Source organism: Carassius gibelio, chromosome A25, assembly GCF_023724105.1.
Source record: "Carassius gibelio isolate Cgi1373 ecotype wild population from Czech Republic chromosome A25, carGib1.2-hapl.c, whole genome shotgun sequence".
NCBI classification, from domain to species: Eukaryota; Metazoa; Chordata; class Actinopteri; order Cypriniformes; family Cyprinidae; genus Carassius; species Carassius gibelio.
In genome coordinates, this window is record NC_068395.1 from 11,489,427 (window position 1) to 11,512,856 (window position 23,430).

At 38.9% G+C, this 23,430-nt stretch overlaps 1 protein-coding gene across 2 annotated transcripts in view; it reads right to left on the reverse strand.

The window, feature by feature from the left end:
- LOC127946839 (nuclear receptor ROR-alpha A) overlaps positions 1-23,430 on the reverse strand; it is a 264,763-nt gene that overhangs the window by 51,445 nt on the left and 189,888 nt on the right. Inside the window, exon 1 of one of the 2 annotated variants that reach the window (XM_052543641.1) lies at positions 6,746-6,911. The exons of the other annotated variant lie outside the window; for it this stretch is intronic. Within the exon in view, the coding sequence (XP_052399601.1) occupies positions 6,746-6,776 (31 nt within the window). The 5' untranslated portion in view covers positions 6,777-6,911. Of the gene's footprint in view, positions 1-6,745; positions 6,912-23,430 lie in introns of those variants that run through there. 2 annotated transcript variants of the gene reach the window in all.

A 23,430-nucleotide genomic window follows, 5' to 3' on the forward strand; every position in this document is an offset into this window, starting at 1 on the left:
AAGGGAGGATGAACCCCCTGGCCTCTCAAGTATGCACTCCGTGGCATTGAAACCAAAAGTGAGGCCTCTTTTTTGATGTCATTCCTTTTTTATACGTTTCATGTTTCAAAACACAACTTTACCTGACTGATACCTGAATTCCAAACCTAATATTTTTGTCCTCAAGTACTTGCTTGATGTGCGTATAAAAGATACTTGAACTTTAAAAGCTGTAGATCGTCATTGCAATGTGAAAGAAACTAGAGAAAAGAGAAAAGCTCTAAGAACAGACCTGCATTATCTCTCTTATACTTCCTGCCTGAGCTGTGTGTAAAATTAGCAGAATAATGACACACTGTATAACATGATGACAATACAATAAAGATTGCGTCTTGAACGTATAGTTGAAATATTATCCAAGTGTGCTCAGCAGAGTTCTGACAAACCTTCCTTTTCTTCTCATATGAGATTGGCAACAGAGGCTGAATTCGTAACCTTCGGAAAAACAATAACAAAATGGAGACAATCCCACTCCCAAATCAGACTCTGTGGGTTAGGAATGACTTGAGATAAGCCCCAGAGTTCTCGGTTTATGTCACGGGGGGGTCACCGTAGAGTGAGGGGAAACCGAGACAAACAGATCTCATCTACCTCCCCTGGGTCACCCTCTTTCTCTCAATCGCTCAATCTCTCCAAACACAAACAAATACACTCCTTCATGCATGCCTGCAGTGCAGATTTGATTAACTGCAAACCCTCGGCAACCCTTCCCAGCTCTTGTCGGAGTAAGCGGGTCAAATCTGTGAGCTCACAAGAAAGATGATACCGGACCGATGGAGTCGGGATAAGAGATCTGACATCTTCAGGGTAGAAAGAGCAGGTTTGTCCGTCTAAAAGGATTTGAATTACCCAGGGATTAATAGCACAAAAGCATAGGTTTGAGGAGTAGGGCTCCTGGGAACCCCAGGAGGCAGGGTGGCGTGGTCAGCACCGGAGGTTTCTCACTCATCCGTTTAGGGGCAAAGAACGGGGAAAGCAGTCCAGACCCCAGTCCTGAGTTTCTGTTGCACACATCTCCATTCTTTTATATATGAGTCTAACAAAACGCAAAATCGATAATGCTTTTTCCCCCATTTCCTCTTTGATGCAACTTCAAAAGGTTAGTGGACGGCTCTCAGAGGAGTGTTCAAAAGGAGGAAGGAGGAGCAAAAAAAAAAAGATAAGGAGAAAAAGACCCCCCCCCCCCCCCAACAAAAAACCTGAAGGGGCAAAACAACGTGCTTGGAATTGTGCAAGAAAAGCCCAGTGCGACTAAGAGCACCTTCAATCACCACTGTGGTTTGACGCATTTTGCCTGTGTGAAAGAGAGTAAAGAGCAAAGCGGTCTCACACTATAATCATATCGGCATCTGCTCTTGGAGGAGTGCATAGCGGGCACTAGTTTTCACTGACCAAATACGTCCTTCCCAATTACAGCTATCAGCATCAGCTTAGTTTATAAGTTGCACTCAAGGTACATCCAACTAACTTTGGCTTGGAGTAAAAGCCTCATCTGAATCTTAGAATCTTCGGTAAACCCTGACCTGGTGGACTGCTATGCTCCCAGGATCTCTTTAAAGACAAATGAGGCAGTATGTACAAACTTTCACCCCTGTATGTCTGGGATACCTAGTCTTGTTCTTCTGCATTCTGTCTATCCACATCCTCATTCCCCCTGTCTTCCAATCAAAACAATCTCTTACTCTTTCCCAACTTCATTCGAGTGTGAGAATAGTCACCTTTCACCCTACTTTGTGTTTGAGAACACAGAGGATTTGTGCATGTGTACACTACATACAAGCACCGTCGGTGTGTGTGTGTGTGTGTAGGTGCAGCTGGATCTGTGGTGAATGTGTTATCAGTGCGGTACTGTGAGAAGGAAAATTTTGGCAGGCCTGAAATACATTCTGACAGCTTGAGACATCAAAGGGTTCCTTATGACTGTGCTCTTAACATGGAGTCAATGGAGGAAATTACTCCGAAGGCATGAGACGACTATCCCTCTGAACAGTCAAATCTCTCGAACATGAAAACAGTGCTTGATACCTCACGAAATCTAAAGCAAATGGTTCAATAATCAGTAGACCTTATATAGCTTGAATTGTTTAGTCAACATCAAACAACATTCGCAGCTTAATTATTTTCATTATGTGACATTTCCGAGTAAAATGGCAAGATTAAAAATAAAGGATGGGACTTGATCTATCTGTCAAGAGTTGACTGGATCACTGGCACCTGCTAGTTGAAACTTAATCTGGGTAAAAAGAAAACTTTATACTTTCTTGCAAAATCTGGTTTACAGTAGGCCACTAAAAATGGATGTGAATGGGGCCAATACAGAAAAAATTAAAATACTCAAAATATACACAGTTATATTTAAAGTTATATCTGATTTGGTTGCCATCACAACATATCACCAAAAACCTTAAGATGTTTTTTTTTTTTTTTTTTTGCAAATAACAAAAACAACAGACATGTCAATCAATAATGTTTAGTAATACACAATATTTCACAAATGCTGCTGAGTGAGATGAACTTGTGCTGAACTTGGAATGTTATTTTAAAAGGCCTTGCTGAGATCAGATGAAAAGAAAAAGTCGTTTAAAATATGGAGAAAGTAACATTTGGAAGATGAGTTATAAATATCTGGGGGGGGGGGGGGGGGGGCGGTTATTCTTAAAATTCTGTACTGATGAACCTGCCATAAAATTGCATATTAGGAAAGGAAATGGAGTCAATATTTGTTTCATGTTGACTCAAAGTCTAAGGGGATAAAATTAGAGCAGGTTTGACTGAGTGGAGACAGGAGCATCTGATGTAACAAGGATCTATTTTCTTTGGAGTGGAGATTGTCTTGCCTGCCAAGAGGGTGAGTCGAGACTGGCACATGGGACTCATGCCAAACTGTCCGAGGTGCCAGGGCTCAGATGTAGCGTGAGGATGGGTGTGTCCGTGCATGGCATGGGTAACCAGGAGACGTGCCAGATTACAATTCTACAGAGAAACTCTCTCTCTCTCTCTCTCTCTCTGTGTTTTCTACTCTCTTTCATTGCTCAGTCTCAAATTCACTCATTCATCCCCCCTCTCTCCCTCTCTCCCCGTCTTCAGACCGTCTGGATGCTTTTATCAAACACACACCCTCTCTCTCTCTCTCTCATAAACACACACACCACTGGAGCTAAATCAAAAATCTATGCTCTCAATGGCCAGTCAATATCTCATTAAGCAGTCACCGTGCCCAAGCTGGCAGGTAATGCATTTCACAGTTCTGACACAAACTCATACACACTCCGACAGTCTCTCTCGCTCTCAAATGCCACAAACTTTAATAACCTGTGGAAATGTGCCACTCAGTTTCTTTCACGAGCTGTGGTGGAGCATGCTCACTCAACCTCCAAAGAGAAACGATGTGTGTTTATATATGCTCTTATCAATCCAAAGCCCACTTCCACACACCAGGATTGATCCCTTGGTTTGATCCAGTCATGTCTTTTGGCAGGTCTAGACTGGACTAGATTAAAGTCGATTACACAGCAGTCAGACATTATGCTGCAATGACATTAAGTATAAAACTAACCTTGCGGTGCAAAATTCGGACAAAACATACTTTATGAGTATGCAAATGTTAATATGTTGTTTTGTTGTTCTGCACACACTTATGTTCTTGCATTGCCCTGGCATTAACTAACCTCATCATTTAAAGTGGCAATAGCGTTACCTTCAAACACCTGTCCAATTAAACAATAACCTGCAAGAACATGACCATAGAAGAAAAGAGATTATGCAACAGTTAGCAATAGCGCCCCCTGTGGCTACCATAAGAATGCAACCAGTTTTAAATTGCTTTCTTAGATGTTTCAGAATAAAAGACAGTGACAATAGAGTACGTTTCTAAACGTCTTATTTTAGTTTATTTTGAAACTTATTCTGACCAAGAATTGCCTACTTATAGCATAGCATCTGTAAAAAAGATAATAGCTTTTAGCACAACATTCAAAGACAAACACAATTTATTGGATAATTTGATAGCTTTTTACATTTTGAACTTTTGAAACTGCCAGATGCTTAATATTTAATGCAGGAACACTAACACCATAGCAAGTGGCACTTAAACATCCATAAAAGTGGCTCCTTACCCCGCTCCATTGCAAAATCAGAAGCCGCTGCAGAAATAGTCCACTTAACACTCCTGCTGGCCAGTAAAATCGCTCTTTATTTTTAACCCTAGCTTGTGGGCTACATCTTTACTTCAACTTAATCTGATTTTGCCTGCCCTTTTTCTGTCCTTTGTGGCTAACTGGATTACAGCCAATCTTGTTAACCTCTGCCGTGTTACCAAAGTGCCCAGAGAATCACACTAGTCAAGAACACTCAACTAGCCTATTGACTAAAGAGAGAGAAAGAGCAAGCCACTAACGTTCACTTGCATGCAAATATTATTTGCTTTAACTTTGTTTGTAACGTCTACATGCATTTATATTCATTCTGGTCAGGTACTTTTCAGAACGCGTGCAAACTGCACACAAAAAAAATGTGAGAAGATTTCAAACAGCTCTTTTCCAGCATACTTTATAGCTTATTAAAGGGTTAATTACCACGCAGATGAAACAGGCCTGTTTTTTTCTGTCTTTGGCACATCAAACAACTTTCTTTAATTATGTAATTAATATTTGGAGTTTTCATCTTAATTGTGTGGAGCAGGCTAGCTTATTTGCATAGGGTAATGAGAGGGATGTTTCCATTACAGGTAATTAGGTACTTGAAAGGAAAGTGTGTGGCTAGGAGGCTGGGAAAGAGGAAAGGAAAAAGGAGGGATGATCGGAAAAAAGACAGATAACCGTATCATATTACCGAGAAAAAAAAAGAGGCATTAGCATCTGTAGCAACATGCCTGTCAAATGACTTGCAAAGCAAACACTTAGCAATCGCCAGACGTAAATGCAATGTGGTTTCACAGCAAAATCAGAGTCGCAATCAGTCAACTGCTCTGATAATGATGCTGAACTGAAATGACAAACAAACAAACAAACACCAAATAAATGAGCAAGCATGTCTATTCGTGATTTTTAAGTTTCAAAATTGAAATGACATAAAAACATGAAGAGTTTTCAATTGAACGCATTTAATAATACACAGTCCTATCAAAATATTTGAACGGAATCACTGCAAACAGTATTAACCTCAATAAAACAGTAGGAAACATTCCACACAAACTGTATCAACTTCTCTAAAACATTAGACATCCTTTTATTAAAGAGATAGACACCCTGTAAATGTGCTTTGGTTCTACGATTATGCATTCCTCCAGTCTCCAAGAGCTCTATTTTCAGTTGTAAGCCTCTTCAGAACAACCCACACGTGAGACATGGGGTCAGGGGCTATCTCATACACCTGCTCCAGCTCCACAACACACATACACACACTTGCACGATCATACCCACAAACACACATTAATGTCTGCATGCATGCAAAAAACTAAACCCACACGTACACTCAGACAACATGCTTTCACATTCAGATGCCTGAGATGGTATCAACAATCCAAATACTCTAAGTAGGAGAATAGATTCATAAAATGTAAACATCAATACACGTTCTTGTAATTCCTTGCAAAATCAAACTGGAAAATTTGTATACATATTTTTTTACTCAATGTTACAAATATGGCTTAGCGATGCATCCTGATGCTGCATACATCTATTTAATACATAACGTATGCTATTTAACTGAGCTCCAACAAACTGATACAAGTATTTTGAGGCGGTTCGGTGTCGTGTTGATGCAATAACTGCGAGTGCAGTGGAGGTGAACTGTCAAAAAGCTTTCAGTGGGAGATTCACGGAAAGTGTGTGAAGGAGAAGATTGGTGTTACCGCGGCTCAACACCAACATCCATCGCTTTTTCCACTTTCAACACCTCTCGCCTAATACAGAATGACATCTGTGTGTGCGCACAGAGAGGAGGGAGAGTGTATGTATTTTAAAGTGTATGTATATTTAAAAAAAAAAAGAGAGAGAGACTTTAAATGAAAGCAGGTGAATATGAGAATGCAGGTTATCCAGACTAGAGATGGCAGATGAGTGTGTGTGTTATGGGGGGTGGGGGTGGGGATGGGACCGGCGAGAAGGATTACGGAGGCAGGATCAACACCAGGATAGTGGTGTGGAGTTCACCCTGGTTGTTCACGGCCCAAAAATTAGGTCAGTGGAACACGACAGACGCCGACGTCAACCCAAATGACAAGTCCTGCATCCCGACTCAAACTCTCCTTGACCCTTTCCCATCGACAACACAAAAACACTCGAGGTTTCTGACTTGGGGCATCGAGACCACCAATTCTTGTCTGAAAACTGAAATTTTGAGTGTATAAAATAATGAAAAAAGTATTCAATTCGTTTCAATTCCAAAAAAAATCAGGCATCAGTATCCAAACAGCCTCTTGTTTGACACTAAGCTGTTTCAGCAACATAACTTTCTCATTCGTATCAAAAGCACAAACTTAATTTCCTTACAAAATAGAAATGTGAAACAATGGCACAACAATTTTCCTGTAACAAAAACTTGCACAAGCCCCAATGCACCCCTCTCTCTCTCTCTCTTTCCACGAGACGCTCTAACAGTGAGTTGGCTGACTGTGAATAAAGCCCTTTACAGCTCGACTCGCTCACAAAAGAAGGAAGTTTACAAAAAGGACAAACATAACCCCGGCATGCTTTTCTCCTCTTACCTTTCATAGCTGAAATCACAAAATACATCATTAAGCTTGGCGGTCCATAGGTGAGCGGTATCGCGAGTGCTAGCTCAAGCAGTCCACTGCTGTTTCAGCAGCAGCTGGCCAGCATAGCTCTGCCGCTCAGCTGCACTCGCATGACCACACCAGAATCCATGTGACTCTGACATCAGCGCTCCCTCACTCTCAGGCACGCCTCTGGGTTGTGATTGGCAAAGGAGACGGCCAATGAAAGGTGAGGGGGAGGAGAAAAGGGGGTTGGGTCTTTTTTCTACAGACTGCAGTGGCTGTGACCGGGGCTGATGGGATGGGTGAGGGGGGTAGCGGGTGACTGTCACTGTCTCTTAAGCTTTATCGCAAACAAGAGAAAGTCATAACAGAAGCACACTACCAAACAAGTTCTTTTTTTCAGGTTGTAAAAAAACAAAAAAAGCAAGGACTTGAATAGGAGAATAGGAGGTCTTTTACAATGATTATTATTATAATTATTATTATTACAGAACATAAGCACATTTCTGTTTTATATGCACATATATATATATATATATATCTTGCTTGGCATATATATATATATATATATATATATATATATATATATATATATATATATATATATATATATATATATAATATATATATATATATATATATATATATTCAGATAGTACATCTATAGAATTTTGTGTGTAAAAATGTAATCTAGATTAATTAGTTGGACCTAACTAATCGAGTGATTGGTTGTCGAGTTGACTAGTTGTTCACTGTGACCCATTCTAAGTAACTAATTCATTAAGCAAGAGGTCCTGGACAATTTTTTATGGTTCTAATTAGTATACTGTACCATAGTGTAATTTCCTGGACACCCATTCTTCATAGGTCCCGGGACGTTTTCCCTCCAGACAAACGCCCTGTCCTCTCTAGTATGCATGTGTGTATATATAATGTGACTAATGCTTTAGCAAAGCTGAGCTTATTTTATCATGCCAATAAAGCTGATGAAACAGTAGGGGCAAAATTTTTATTTTTATTTTGTCTTGGCACTGTGACGGCAGGCTCTCTCTTCCTTTGTGCTTCAATTAGACGGGACGATGAGGCTGCTAGCAACTCCAGATGTTTTCGGAGAGAGAGAGAGCTGGCCGTTTCTCTGACCTCCCTCCAGGAGGGTGGTTTCATCTTTTCCTCTCTTGCCGCTCAGTGTCCTGCCTGCTGAGAGAGGCGCTCACACGGGCTGCCCTGGCAGCTGAGCTCAAGAAGATAGCAGGAGAGAGAGGAAGAGAGAGGGACTCATACTGATCCTTCCACCACACAGTGACTGTCTGATGAGTTTCTCTATCTCACCATCCTTTTCATTTTCTCTCTCCGTCGCTCCGTCAGAGACCCCCTCTCTCTAGCTCTCTCTCTCCCTCTCTCTCTCTCTCTCTCTCTCTAATAATCTGCTCAGGCTTCTTAGCAGCTGGCTGCTCATGATTCTGGTCTTAGAGAGAGCTGTCTCCGGCCACAAACCAAACCCAGCTCCATTTTGAGCTTCATAAATAAGCCCCTGCTCTTCTCATCTCCACCTAGGACTAACATGAATTTCAGATAGCAATATTTCATTGCATTATGAGAGAGAGAGAGAGAGAGAGAGAGAGAGAGAGAGAATAATATTATTGAATCATCTGAAGCATTACCTCTAATAAAAATCCTATTGAAAAATTTGTATATTTATATAAAATATATTTTATTTTATTTCCCACGTAATAATAATTGAAACAATTAACCGTGGATTCATGAATAATCAAAAACACACACAAACTGAACCATTTCAGTTTTCCTTCAAAACAGCAATATAATCATTATTTATTCACAATAAAAGTATATTTTATAGAATATTCAAGATTAATTACCCAATCAATATTTAAAAAATAGCATTATTCAAGCCCTAATACAGGTACTGTATTAGTGAGCAGCATAATAAAACATACACCTTTTTTGATAAAGAACTATTTCACCCTCAATGTATATTTTCAATTTCACTCACAAACATTTCAACTAAATACAGTCTTGTTAACTACTAAAATAAATAAATAAATACAATTAACATATTGAAATTTGGTATTAGGGTTGTATTCGTGTATTAGGGTTTTGTTATACTTATAAGCTGTAGAAACAATAGTATTTTAAAAGAAACTACACTATGGATATCATATCACAGTATATGTATTTTTATTATAAATAGTTATAAATATGTTTGTATGTGTGATAGGCTAAAGGTAAAATCTCTGTTTACCTGAATGGCTTTGGTTGATATGCCAATTAAACACCAAATGAGCAGAAATAAATGTGCTGTAAATCCCCTGAAAAAAAAAAAAATGCAAATACACACCCCGCACCTGATGCCATAAATCTCAGAAATTACCGTCTGATCACAACCTCTTGTGTGATCCATTAGAGGCAGTGAAAATAAATTAACTCATGTTATGTCAACACTAATCCGTCAACGGTCTCTGCTTAATAAGCAAAATATAATTTCCCCTCCATGATTATCAAATGAGGTGTATCATAGATGAAAATTAGCCACACCGAAGCAGCCGCAAAGTTGCATTAGCTGCCGTGGAGTTAGTTTAGCTAGTGTCATGCGGTGCTGTTAGCATTAGCGTTAGCAGTAGGCTGTTTTACTCCTGTTACGCTACTGTGTTTTTGTCTGTGGTGCTTCTGCTTTTGGTGAGTCAGTCAAACTGCAGATTGTGGTAAGGCTAAACTGCTTCGCTTTGTCGAGATACTTGTGGTCGGTAGGTTAGCAACAGTGCTGTGGTTAGAGCAGAGTGCTGAGAGAAAGGCTTTCTGAACAGCGTGCTGTAGCCTCTGGGCAGTGCAGTTCAGGCGCACACGTGTGTACGTGGAGTGGAAAAACGGCTGCATGTGCACTCGCATGCAAAAACTAATAGCACATTCTCATCTTCCTAAACCTCTAGATCTCCGATAACCCCAGACTACAAATGAGTTATCAGTAATGGTGGAAAAAACATGTCTGTGGCTTTGAGAGTTACTGATGAAAAGGATAGTGGAACATTTGTATTTTGTGTGTGTGAATGTTTATAGCTGTGGGTAACTATAGCTCATACATCGAACTTCTCAAATTGAATATACATTACCGCATGATATAACCACTATGCCACCCATAAGGTTGATGACTATCAGTGATATACAAAAAGCATTGGTCTCTACAAAACACTTGGTATTTAGCCCAGCGAGGCATGTCAAATCACACTCTGTAATTTCCTAGTTTGTCCCCAAACAGTCACTGGAGATGTCGGCATCTCCGAGGTGTCAAAAACCAAACTGTGAAGAACTGCAACAATCAACTGAGGAATTAAGTGGTGTTAATAACAACATCTGCCACCAGACAGGACTCGTCTTCTCCACTTCTCCATGCCCTGGAATGCATTTCCCCGCCTTTCAAACCCGGCTTTCCCAAACTTGGAACCAAGGCCTGTGGAGTTTAATGGTAGTCTCAGAAGACACTGCCTATTTTCAGGCAATTAATTGATTGAATTGCTTTGTTCAACCATAGCACTAACCCAACCTAGTGACCGTGAATTGCCAAGTAGGACATGTTCCTGGATTAGCAACTTTATTGGTACTGGTGCAACCTTCCAATCAAACAGTTTGGGATTAGGAGCTATTGAGATGAATGTTGTTTCTAAACCCATCAAAAGTAATTTATCCAGGAACACATTCACTTGGAAAAATCATGGTGCCAAATAACTTAACCTTATAACCGATCACTTTGATTTTGCCAAGAAAGATATGTTCCTGGATCAATATATTTTGCAGATCCTGGAACAACATTTTTGTCCAAAAATGAAGTCCCACCTTTATACCTCACCCTAGACTTAACCCTATCCATAAATTATCCATACAATCAAAGGGAAATGATTGGTGAATAAGAATGGTGTAGAAGCCCCTAAGCCTGGTTGTAAGTCTAAACGTGACATGATCTCCTCACTCATCTCTCAAATCTAATTGGAATACTGTTAAGCAACAATGATGTTGATCCAGGAACATGTTCAACTAGATGAAATCACATTTACCCCCTTGAACCAGAGGTTGGTTGATGTTAACATTGTTCCAGGAACATCAAAAGATGTTGATCCAGCAACATCCCATTTTTTTATAAATCACATTAAACATTATATAAGGTGAATGAGCTCAGTAAAGTGTATAACCTTTGTTTGCACCATGTTTCATGTGCCATTTTTTGCCTCAGGCACAGCTCCAAATCAGTCTGGTTCTTCATAAAACGTTCTTCATAAGACGATCTTCTAACCAACTTGTTATATCAAATATAGGCCCGGCGTGGGTGTATCCCTACCGCGGCCCACCGATGGCTGTTGGTGGGCTCTGTCAATCTCGTTTCATTGTCTCTCTCCGTAAACACGGCAGCCCTAGTCAAGTGTCTGGCTCTCTACTTCCTGATTAATTCAAGCAAATGTATTTATTGTAAACAACCCCTGTGGGATGGAATTCAATTGAGAGGGGACGCAGAGCATCCACTGGTGCCCCCGAGGAGCCAGGCTGAGGACTGCAGCCGATAATGGGCTCATTAGCAGTCTGTCAGTAGCATCCCACGCACGGGCAGAACAGCAGCTGATCCTCGATCCTCTTTAACTCCTGTCTCTCCTCAACACTGAAACCACAGCTCCATGGCAGGAAGGAGTTTGCTTTAATGGAACACATAGAATTTAACTAAAGACTTTCGACTACTTTCTCTACTTCTGAAACCACTTTTCTTCTGATGCAAAAGGATCAGAGAACTGACGAAGACTGACTACTTATGTAAACTATTATATAATCTATAATCTAGGGTTTATGTATTTATTCATTCCATTAAATAAAATGCTACAACATGTCTATAGATTAATCACTATAGAGTATTTTAGAAACAATACCAAAAGGCAATTTTTTTGGTCATAAAACTAAATAAATAAGGCACATTTTATGGTACCAGAGTTGTTGTGTGTAATTTGTACTTAACTTGTACTGACAGTTTTGGAGATTTTAGTATTTTAGTCTCAATTTCAGATGCCGAAAAATGTGACTTGCCTTAAAGAGATTTTGAACATTACCAATGCCACATTTGACATAGCAAAATAATAATAAACCAATTATATAACACTTTTCCAAGTTTAAATTAAAATGGGCAATTCATGAAATAAATAAATAAATAAATATAATATTTTGACAGATGCAGCAATGGTTTAGGAATTTAGAAACTCAATTTCTTAAGTTGGAAGGTTATGGCATGCTAACAGTAACTCTGACTTTCAATAAAAATAAACACTATCCTTGATACTGTGCCTCAATTCTACACTGTAAATCACTGCTGCTAAACAAGACTAAATGACTAGTTACTGAACAACCTACTCTGATCCTATTTATTTCATGCTGAATATTATGTTATACTATTATGGATTTTAAATGCGTAACAAATGTCTAATGTCTTGCTGCACCTAACATAGCTTGTGACTTATTATGCATTATGCTTCTTAGCACCAAAAACCACATCCTTACATACAATTACAAAAGCCTGTTTACTCTAGTCACCTATTCTTTGCTTGAAGGTTTACTGAATTACTCAGAGGTAAAGTGAAGAGGATGACACATGTAATGTACAGTATGTGAGAAGAGATTACCTCTAGAGCTCACAGGAAGGAACTAATATGAGTTTATCAAAAGCATACATCCAACAACATGATCACCAGATAGGGGCTAAAGCTACTGCTCGACGAGGGTAACAACAGATATATCATAGAAGTGGTACTTTCTCACAGTAATGCCGAAATTGACATGGCATCCAGTTCAGGCCATTACTGAATTAAGAAGTTCCCCTAAATACACACCAACAACCTCAATATGGATCAGTTTAATACATATGGTGAAGAGTGTGGGGGCACAATATCAAACCGTAAGCGCACGAGCCCGTATAAAACAATCATAAACCAATTTAGAGCTATTCCAGGCAATTTCCTGTGGCTTCCATCTGAGAAGAGGACTTCAATAAATCACTCCGACAACAAGGGGAATATCTATTTCCAGGATAAATAGACAAGACTATTGGGCTTCTTTTCTTTGAAAGAGAGGAAGACGTTAGATGATGTTTTTTTTCTTTCTTTCTTTCTTTTGAGAAACACTGAGTTTATTTTCAAGTTGGTTTTTAGCACTGATTTAATAATCCAGAAATGTAGGTTGGGGATATCTAATTGAGATGTTTGATCATGCTTAACCATCACAAAAGGTTCTCAAATCATCATTAAAAACTAATCTCTAAAACCAGCTAGCCACCGAGTTCAATTTCTAAAGAACCATTTCTTTTAAGGACGCTGCGGGACTCTGAATTTCACAATGCCGTGTTTGAGTCTCACAGAAGATGAAGAAAGCGGGTTACATGACCGAAATGAATCCCCCCGACAAGATCCAGACAACGTGCTCCCACTAGCACTGCACAAAACCCAAAAATGGGTTTCTTCTGTATAATGACACTGTGCTTCAAAGAATGACTCAGACTCAGTTTTGGAAGCAATTATTGAAAAATGGGCCAATGAGATTGGTTTCATTTCACGTTTTGGAAACCACTTTGGGGAGACGGCTTAAAATAAAATATTGGCAAATACCCACTTGATACTGGAACTTTCAAAGTTCGCATGAAATACCGAAGCTTAATTTTTATATTTAAAAACTCCATAAAGAATTTTCTAACTAAGAAACAGATATTTACAAAATCATCAAAATGAAATTGTGCTGTAAGCAAAGATTAATAATCAACAAAACAAAACGAGGCAAGTCACCAGACGAAACGTCTAGAGCAAATACAAACACACTTGCCAAGAACAAAGCACGGAGACCAGAGACAGAAAGCTCTGTTTGACATGTTACTCAAACAAATCTCCAATCCTCCTCTACACTGAGCGCGTTTACTTCAAATTAAATTTGAACCCTTCCAGGTATTAATAATATGGAGACATTTGGCAGTAAACAATTTGATAAGCATTAAACTCCCCTTGTGCTCAGTCTAATTGAAAACATCAGATGGCCCCAAGCGGCTGTTTGCTTGCTGTTGCTGTCGATGTTGTCGCTGCTCGGTTAGTTTTAATAGAGCAGAGATGTCAAACCAATTTCTTTGTCTTTGGGCATTTTCTCGTGCTGCCAACGTGGCTGAAAGAGACAAACAAATAAATGTGTTTATGAGATTAATTTGTGAGCTATAGAGAGAGGCAGTCAAGGTGAGCTGCGGATCGCTAATAGCAAGGACAAGGAAAAGAAAAACTCAGAGGACCGAAGTGAAAATACTTAAAAAATGAGAATAAGTGCCTCAGGTGTGGGATCCTATTTGAGATTGTATCAACAGATAGATTTAACCGACTGGAGGATTTGTGCTTCACTATGGTAAATGTGTATCGCCTTAGAGCTTAAGGTAGGGGAATAAAAAAATGAGATCTTCTGTCTTTAAAAATAAAAAGATCTCCTCCTAGACTTTAGAAAGAGAGTTCAAGAAGAGGAAGAAGAGGAGGAGGGGACATAGCACCATGTACCGGGGTCTGAACCGGGTGCCAGGAAGAGACATTCAGCATCCTAATGATCTCTTTCTTCCTCCCTGTGAAGCTGCATGCAACTCCCTCTCCCAGCAAAAAGGAAGTGGAGATGATAGGTAGGGGAACCTTGCCAACGTCTCTACAGGAAGTAGGGCAGGTGATTTTGCTTGTGATAATTATGGTCATAACTAGGCATGAGGGATAGGTAATAGCCCTTCTTATCCTTCATGTGGAGCTTCGGCGGTCGTGGCAAAAAGCATGATTATGTTTTTCTTCGCGTGCCGCTATGACTACTGTATGAGCCCCGCCGACTGCTGAAAAGGGCAGTGGAGGAGTGTGGCCTTTAAGGGGGAAGTTAACGAATGAACTTCATTATTGAGGAACATACCGGGGAGACCCCCTGGAGCACGTGATGTATTACCCCGTGTCAAGGAAACACGCAACGTCCTCCCCCAACACACACTACAGTCTACACATCCTCAATGCCAAACGGCTACATCACATCTGAAAGAAGGGATAGGTGAATGGAGAAAAAGTTTGCTTTAGATTGAGAGAAAAACAAAACTGATTAAGAGAGGATAAAGGCACACATACTGACTACAAACTGAATGTTTACTTAAGATTTTGTCAGAAAATAAGCATAATGCAACATATTGGCAGCTGTACATTACAAAGAAATTAATAAAAGAAAATAAAAACTTTTTTTTTTTACTTAAAAGGCCTATGAAATGTAAACCAATGAGGCAGCCACATTGCTTAAGATGCTGCATTAAAATAAATAAATAAACACAGTAAGTTGAACATTTCTATTAAACAATTTTTGAAAACAAACTTTGAAAGGATGTTTTAAGATGTACAAAAAAAATGTAACAAGAATATATACTGTAGATTTGTATTATTTGCTTATTCGTTATATATAAGGATGAGCAAAAAGGTCAACTGAAAAATGTAAAAGGTAACATTAAAATATGTTGTACATATGAAAAAAAAAAACAGAAGAAAACCAATTCTGAAAGAAGAGATAAGAAAGAAAAAAACCTAAAGAGTAAGAAAAATTGGCATCTGAACATACTGGGAAAACCAGGTCGAAAAGAAAAAGGAACGAGTAAATCATTACCTAAGACTACTTAATCTTAATATTACATAAGATGAAAATAGTAAATGAGTTACTAATAAAATTACACTGTTTTAGAGAAAAACTCAATTTGCATATACTTGTTGTTGCTGCTACCAGTTCTCAGGTGCACGAAAGTACTTTCCGAGTTACAATTGTCAACATGGCTTTCAACCACAACTGACACATGCGATGGCTCTTCTCGTTAGTTTTAAAGTCAGAAGTGTGTCACTGTGCCACATCGCTAGAGCAGCAGACCGCAGAGTCCCTCCACCTCTCTGAACACATATTCAACTCATTGATTAGGATTTGCATTGTCCTGCAACTTTCCCTCCAACTAAAACACCATTATAGTCCTCCAAGATACCGTCCCCCTTTCAGTAGGACCAAAACAAGTCTTTTTCTTTCTTCCCTTCCATTTTTGAGCTCCTGGTCAGAGGGCTTTCGGCTTTTCTCTTTTTACTGTTGACTTATGAGTGTGCCCGGGGTGTTTGGGAGCTATTTATCACGGGCCTGGCTCGTCCTGCACCCTCACACATTAGTAATGCTCTCCGCCGAGGAGTAGGCCTGTCACAGCTCTCTTCCCCCAGAACCTTTGAACAAGGTAGGTCACGGCGAGGCCTTATGCATGCCCCACTTTTAGTCTTTCATGGCACCTTTAAGTTCGTGCTGGGCCGGCGTGAACAGCATCAGCCTAGGGGCAGCATGGGTATGGAGTGATGCTCTAATCCAAAGCAATTTAAAGTCGAGATTGCGACAGTACTTTTCTTCTGTGTTGATGAGTGTAACAGGGCTAGGTTCTTTCCATCGGTCTTCAACACATTTTGAGAGGTGGGCATTGCACTTAAATGTGGAGGCAGATGAACCTGAGCTTGCCGGGACAGGAAGGTCCAGTTATGACAGTTTGATAAAAAAAAGTGAGATAAAGAATATAACATGTGAAAAGAGGTCTCCTATAATCGGCCAATTAAGTGGTAAACTCATTGGGGAAATAAAATTTTTAAAAAATCCCTAACCTTAAGACCACTTTTATGTCTCTTCCTGTTTTCAGATTTGTAATTTTTTTCAGTTTGGATGACAAATGATGTATGAAACCAAAACATGGGATTAAGGGATAAAGTTGCTGAATGCCAATCCTGGCTCTGTAATTTTACATATAAGGTATATGTACTGTACATTAGTCTCAAGAACACAACTCCTAGAGGAGCGTAATCTCTCTCTGTTATAACAGCTTCTTAATGCAACACAAAATGAGATCTTCTTTCTACGAATCAATCTAACTTAAAATTCCTCCTGATCTATTTTTAATCTGTGAGGCTAAGGAATGTAATATTAAAGACAATGTGCAACAGAAAAAGAAGCATTCATGTCATTTAATCTTTTTTTTTTAAACACAAAAGCAGATGTTTAGTAGAAAGTCCTGGCTGTTTTTTTTCCCCATTAAATTACAGTGAATGGGGATACATAATGTCGAGCTCCAAAAATTACATAAAAAATCATAAAAGTAATCTATATTACTTGTTTGCCACATTCCAGGTCTTCTAGATTCATGCTGAATTGTTTTGTGTGAGAAAAAGACCAAAATGTAAGTATTTTGAAGCATGTAGATCTTTCAAAGACAAATATGGTAGGAAAGCTATGATGGATGTGAAGATGAACAATTTCTCAAAATACTTAAAACTGCGAGAGAGAAGTTAGAGAAGTTAGAAAAAAAAAAAAAAAAACGATAGAAGTTCCATGATAGAATTTAGATGAATATGATAACATACTTTCAAATCAATAATTAAGATTAATTTACAAGAACTGTGCATGTAAAAGGTTTCTTGAGTTTTATATTGAACATTTGTACCCTTTTTTTTCTAGGTTCATCCGCAGTGTATATGGCAGGGTGCAACTGATTTGAATTATGCAAGCAGAAATTAAAGAGGCGAGTTCTTTAATGACCGTGTGGTGAAAAATGAAGTTGATCTTTGGAGCGAGTCCACCACATCATTAAGGAGTCTGCCACTTAATCAGAATGGATACAAAGCCGGCAAGGTGCTAAGTGTGCAGGTGCAGTCATACTGACAACCACTGATACATTAAAACAAGGCAAGGCAGAGGAGGAAAAGAGAAAGGGAGGACCTGAAAAGGATGAAAAAGTGAGATGTGTGGCCATTTTCCCTTGCCCAGCATTAAAAGGTATAATGCAATGCAAAATGAATATTTTATCATTATTTAATTATATCATTTACCTTAATGTCATTCAAAACTTGTATAACTTTTTTTTTCTATTATGGAACACATAGATTGAACAATGTGCAGGTTGCTTCTTTCCATGCAATTACAAAGAATGAAATCTTTCAAGCCTCAGAAAGGATGTAAAAGTAAAATAAAATATCTCACTTATGCACAATATTTCAAGTCTCCTGAAGTCACATGCGAGCTTTGAGTAAGGGATGTGTTTTTATACTTGAGTGAACTAACCCTTTAACATAACTTTTATGGGGACCAAAAGACACACACGTCTCTGTTCACTCAGATACAGCATCTGCAGTCTGTTCTATGAAGTGGTTTTCCAATGGTTTCTAAAGTATCTCTAATTTGAAAGACTGATCTCTTTGAAAATCCCAGTCTTTTGCATGGTTTATTCAACAAAATTACAGCTGAATAATTTAGAAACAGAAGTTTTACATGATAATTATAGTTCTCATTATTCCTGAGTGCATAATTGTCTCTGCACTTCCGCAGTTATTGCCATTGTAACTCACATAATGAAGATGCTTTGTGAAGAGGCATAATTCTTAAGGTGGAGGCTGATAGTTCAGCATAATATTCTTATTTTTTGTAGCAACTTAGCTCATATTATATGTACTTTTGGGGCCAGTAAGATATTTTACTGCTTTTGAAAGAGGTATTTTATGCTCAGCAAGGCTGCATTTATTTAATAAAAAATACAGTAAAAACTATAATATTGCGGAATGTTATTATATATAGAAGAACTATACTTATTAAATGTAAAGCTGATTTTTCAGCAGCCATTACTCCAGTATTTTCAGACTTTTCTTTTCAGGATTGTTGGAATAGAGACCTCAAACTAACAGCATTTATTTAAAATGAAATACAGTATTTTGTAACATAATAAATATATTTACTGTCAAAAAATAATAATAATAATAAAAAAAAAATAATAATAGGACCAGGCCTTATGCAATTTAATCAAAGCTCTGGCTGCGCGAAACTAGATGTGTGTTTTCAGTCTATGTGTGTGTGAAAATGTCTGCTTGCACGCACCAGACCGTAGAAAAAGCTAATGATGGCGCAAGGACATTTCATCAACACCATCTTAAACATCAGCAGTCAGCCTCCATCAATGGCATACATATCAACTGGAGCCAGATGACCTCCGTTTCTATCCTGGCCCATGAATCAAAGCCCTCATTTCATGCTGACATGCTGCACTTGTCGGCCACTGGACAGCTGCATGAGACAGAGAAGTGATGAGACATGGAGAAAGTGGGGAGTGACAGATAACCCATTTTAGCTCATACAAGGCCGTAACACTTCACCGAATGGCGAGGCAGGTGCACTATGTTGCCGCCCAAGTGCCTATGTAGGCACGTGCATGTCCGCTGTTACTTGTAGCAACCTGCAAAGTTGTAATCCACCTTAGCAGATGGAGCTCTGTATACAATCCATAATAAACAGGCTTTGAGTGCATGACGCATGTCACTCACTGTTGTTTTTCTCGGCTGACATCTCTTCACAGCAAGGTCTTTCAGGTTCAGAGGGACTCACAAAGGGACAGCATGGCTGGAGAAGAGCTGACGAAGCTGAGGACAGCACAAAGCATGCCCGCCACAGAGAGGAAGAGACAGATTAAGTGACTTCAAAGGAACTGAAGGGTGCCCAGTACCCATCCCTGAGTAACCCCTACTGTAAAAACTCCACACCAGACCCCATCCTGGTCAGAAAGGACACAAAAGCAAGAGCCATGTCAAACCTCTCCCATTTAGACACCTTCAGCCAAAGAAGGTTATGGAACAACAACAACAAAAAAATCTTCTATTTATGCAAACACGCATTCACTAAGGCCCATTTGCTATTCGGCAAAATGGCCAAAAATGAAGAGCTGTCATTTTGTGTGGATGGAAGAAAAAGTATCGAGGGAGAGAGAAGAAAGGGATAAAAATCATGCTGTCCTGGTTTACGACAAATAGATGTCTCTATTGATTTCCTTTTTACTGAAGCGGCCCATCCTTCTCTGTTGTGAATATACTGACCTATTTCTGAAAAAAAAAAAATGGTAGGCTATTATGGATTAAAGCAAAGTGTCCAAAAAGAAAATATCTTTCCATGGCACAAACAAATGGGAAAAAGATGAAACATAATCTATTGTTAAAATTGGAGAGTGTCAATTTGAATGTGCTGCCTTTTTTTCCATCAAGTGTCTCTTGTTGTTTGAGGATGGAAAACTTCAGGTTTCTGAGGCATGCTGAGAGCAAAATCGCTTTGTCAGAAAGAGCACTCCTGGGACGCTCTGTCCATTCAAAAGAGTCTCTTCTGACGAGCTTGTGTTCACTTCATTTACCAAGCACTTAGCCAACAGGCGTGACAAAAAATAAAATAAAATAAACTGTAGCATGCCATGACCATCATTTCTTTTTGATAGAGGACATATTACAAATCTCTTCCATATGTCAGTCTTCACAAAACAAGACGCTGAAGGTCACGCTTTTGTGACTTGTTGCTTCTCAATCTCGTGTCACTCTTAAATCCTTTCAATACTTTCCACTACTTCATCTGGTGCCTATTACCAGTCTTGACGAAATCGTCATATAAATGTCTCCTCTGAGAGGTTGTACGCAAGCCCTATGTGTGTCAAATCTAGACAAAATGATTAAATTTCAACAAATAGGCTCCACCATGCAACTCTCATTTACGTTTTAGTTGTGCAACAGAAATATGTTAGACCACTGCTGGGACGCATTATTGGCTGTGTATAGCATGATTATGTTAAATAAATCCCTACAGCGTTAGATTATCCGTAGAAGGCTCTCATCCAAGTTCTAGCAAACGACCTCACTACAATGACAACTTATAAATAATGGATTCATGAAATGCCATAAAAGATTGAACACAAGGAAGTTGTGAAATCCATGTTTGATTAATCATATGAATGGGTACTGTTTATTGTGGTTTACAATGTGAGTTTTGAATATATGATTATGCTTGTGCAGCTGTTAGTTTGAAGAGTCGACTTTCCTGATCAAGTAGGGCCTGTTTATAGCTCTTTGACATCTTTCATATCATGAATGTAGGGTCATTCTATCAAATGGCTAACTGTTCTACTTAAATAAGGATTTTAAAACAAATTTTTAAGGTTTTAAACGTTCTATCAAATAAGTAATGTGTTTTAAAGGTTAAGAGATTGCATCAAGCGACTTACAGCCTGGCAGCAATATAAATAATTTAAATAATAAATGAATACATAAATAAAGACATCACTTGCATTTCTGTTGATGTGTTTAAAAAAAAGTGTAAAAATCTGCCATCAGCTATTCATTGTTAGCCATTTTTATGCACGTAAGAGACACAATAGGAACCTGTATTGTAGAGTGATCCATTAACATTTAAACAAGGTTGGCCACAACGTCTTAATCGTTTGATTGAGATTAGCATGGCTGCCTCTTTGTGACTCTTTCAGCACTGGACAGGGAGGTAAACAAATGAACTGGCAAGGGTGAGGCCATGATTCTCAATAAACACTGACACAGCCTGTCCTCGCTATGAAGACAGATAAGCCTTCTCTACAGCTCTCTCACTCCTATTCTCCCTCCTTTTTTCCAGACTCCATTTCAATCAATGTCTTTCTTTCTTTCTTTCTTTCTTTCTTTCTTTCTTTCTCTCAGCCTTTCCTCTGGTTTCCCTCTCTCTCTTTCTCGCCTTGGATCAATGTCTCCACATCCCCCCGGTCACGACTGCACAGGACTCAGATGGCTTCGCTAACACTCGCTACAGCTGTCGCTCTCACTGTACCGCCCTAAACAAGCAAATACTTCATTTGCTCAATACCTGTCATCCATGACTAACAGCATCATGGCAGAACAATGCGTTAGGAGAGAATAATTCTCGATAGAATAACAAACCACAGCGTAATACCAAGCCCATTTATCTTCTGCGCTTCATACCCAGAGCTTTTGACAACTTCGGAACATGACATAAATCTAGGCAGATTTCCATGTGCATGCAAGTAGATTGCATGTTTATTATTTGGTGTTTTTTTTTTTTGCGATATGAGACATAGATACAAAACAAACAGATTTTGAAGACCCCATGAGTTTTTTTGTGTTGCTTTGAGTCCATGTGTCTATACGCTAATAAAAGTTGAACTTTTATCACATATATACGTTTATTTAAAATCTTTCTCCTCTTCGCAAATGCATAAAAACAGTGATGACTCATCCTGCACTTGGGGGCGTCTAAATTTTTGTCCAATCAAATGTCATCTTGTTATATCTTGTATACCTAATGTCACTTTCCTCCAAATAGCAATAGTTAAAGTAGCAAAATAGAGTTTATAACTGGTTTATAATTATGGACATTTGATTTCCCATCATCTCAACCTCCTTTTCAATAAGAAATACACTGACACATTAAAGAAAATACATTCAATGACTATACGTAGCCATTGCTATAAGACATTTGCAGGTTGATTTCACAGTGTTATTACAGTCACTGTGTCCAAAATGGAATGCTTCCCTACAGCAAAAAACAGCATGACAAAAAAAACTTATGTCCTTGTATGTACATGTATGTACACGAATTAACAGTATGTAATTCATAATATTCGAAAAATAGACACTGAAGGGTGCATTTGATGGACACTTTACTATCCCATGAGGACACAGGATTTACGAATGGCAGTGAAGCAACGCTGTGAAAACTGGTAGGTCACATGACAGTTATAACATTGTTGTCAGTCCTGTGTCCGTGAGTCTTGTGTTTTTCCCCCATTGTGCATTCCATGCCCAGGTTTTATTCCTCTATGTCCTTATTTGGTCTTCCTGTTCCTACCTTGATTGCGTTTATTTGATTCCAGCTGTGTCCCATTGATTCCCTCGTTTCATTTTGATTATATAAACCCTGTGTTTCTGAGTTTTCCTTGTTCGGTGCTACGTGTGTTTTCTGTTTTCATATTCATAATATAGGACTTCATTTTTTTTAAACTGTCGCTAAATACGATCAAATTCAAATTTTAGTACCAACTCAAGCATTTTGGATACCATTTGCATCTCATTGGTGTTTTCAAACACCTTTTGTTAAACCAAAGGCAGACAGTGATCAGGAAACATGTTTAAAACATTCATTATTTTGCAATTGCATATTTTGTTTAACTGTACTAGAGCTGCTATCAGTAACTGGATTTGTAGTACATGCATTTAAAAAAAAAATCCACAGCACTTATCCTTCTGCTTATCTGCTTTTCTGTGTGTGTGTGTGTGTGTGAGGTGCAGCGACTTGGCGAGACAGACACTTTCTCTGGCCAAGGATCGTCACTGTGATATGAGAGCTGGGAGACGCACACACACACACACACACACGTAGATGCAAGCATACATTCGCAGCCTACTGCCTCTAATCGCCTAGTGAATCTTATCAACATGTCCTCCCAGACAGGTTACAACAATACCCACTCATCTCACTAAAGCAGAGACTGAATTGTAGTTTGAATTCAGGACATAGTCACATTCTACCAGTGATTTTAATTCAACTCTGACACAATTATATGGGTGTGGGAATAATTAGCAAAGGCAAGTCAGTGGCAGGTAACAATTTCCAGAAGTTTAGTAGTGCAGCTGCTACATGAATCACACCTCAAATTATGTGGCTTGTTGAGAGGAGGTGATCTGTTACTTTACTACGCAGTAAGACTTACAATTTTGACTTTAGAGACATTAAAACAGGCTGAAGAAAACTGTAGATTGACATTAAAAGGACTGGAATATCATAAACTT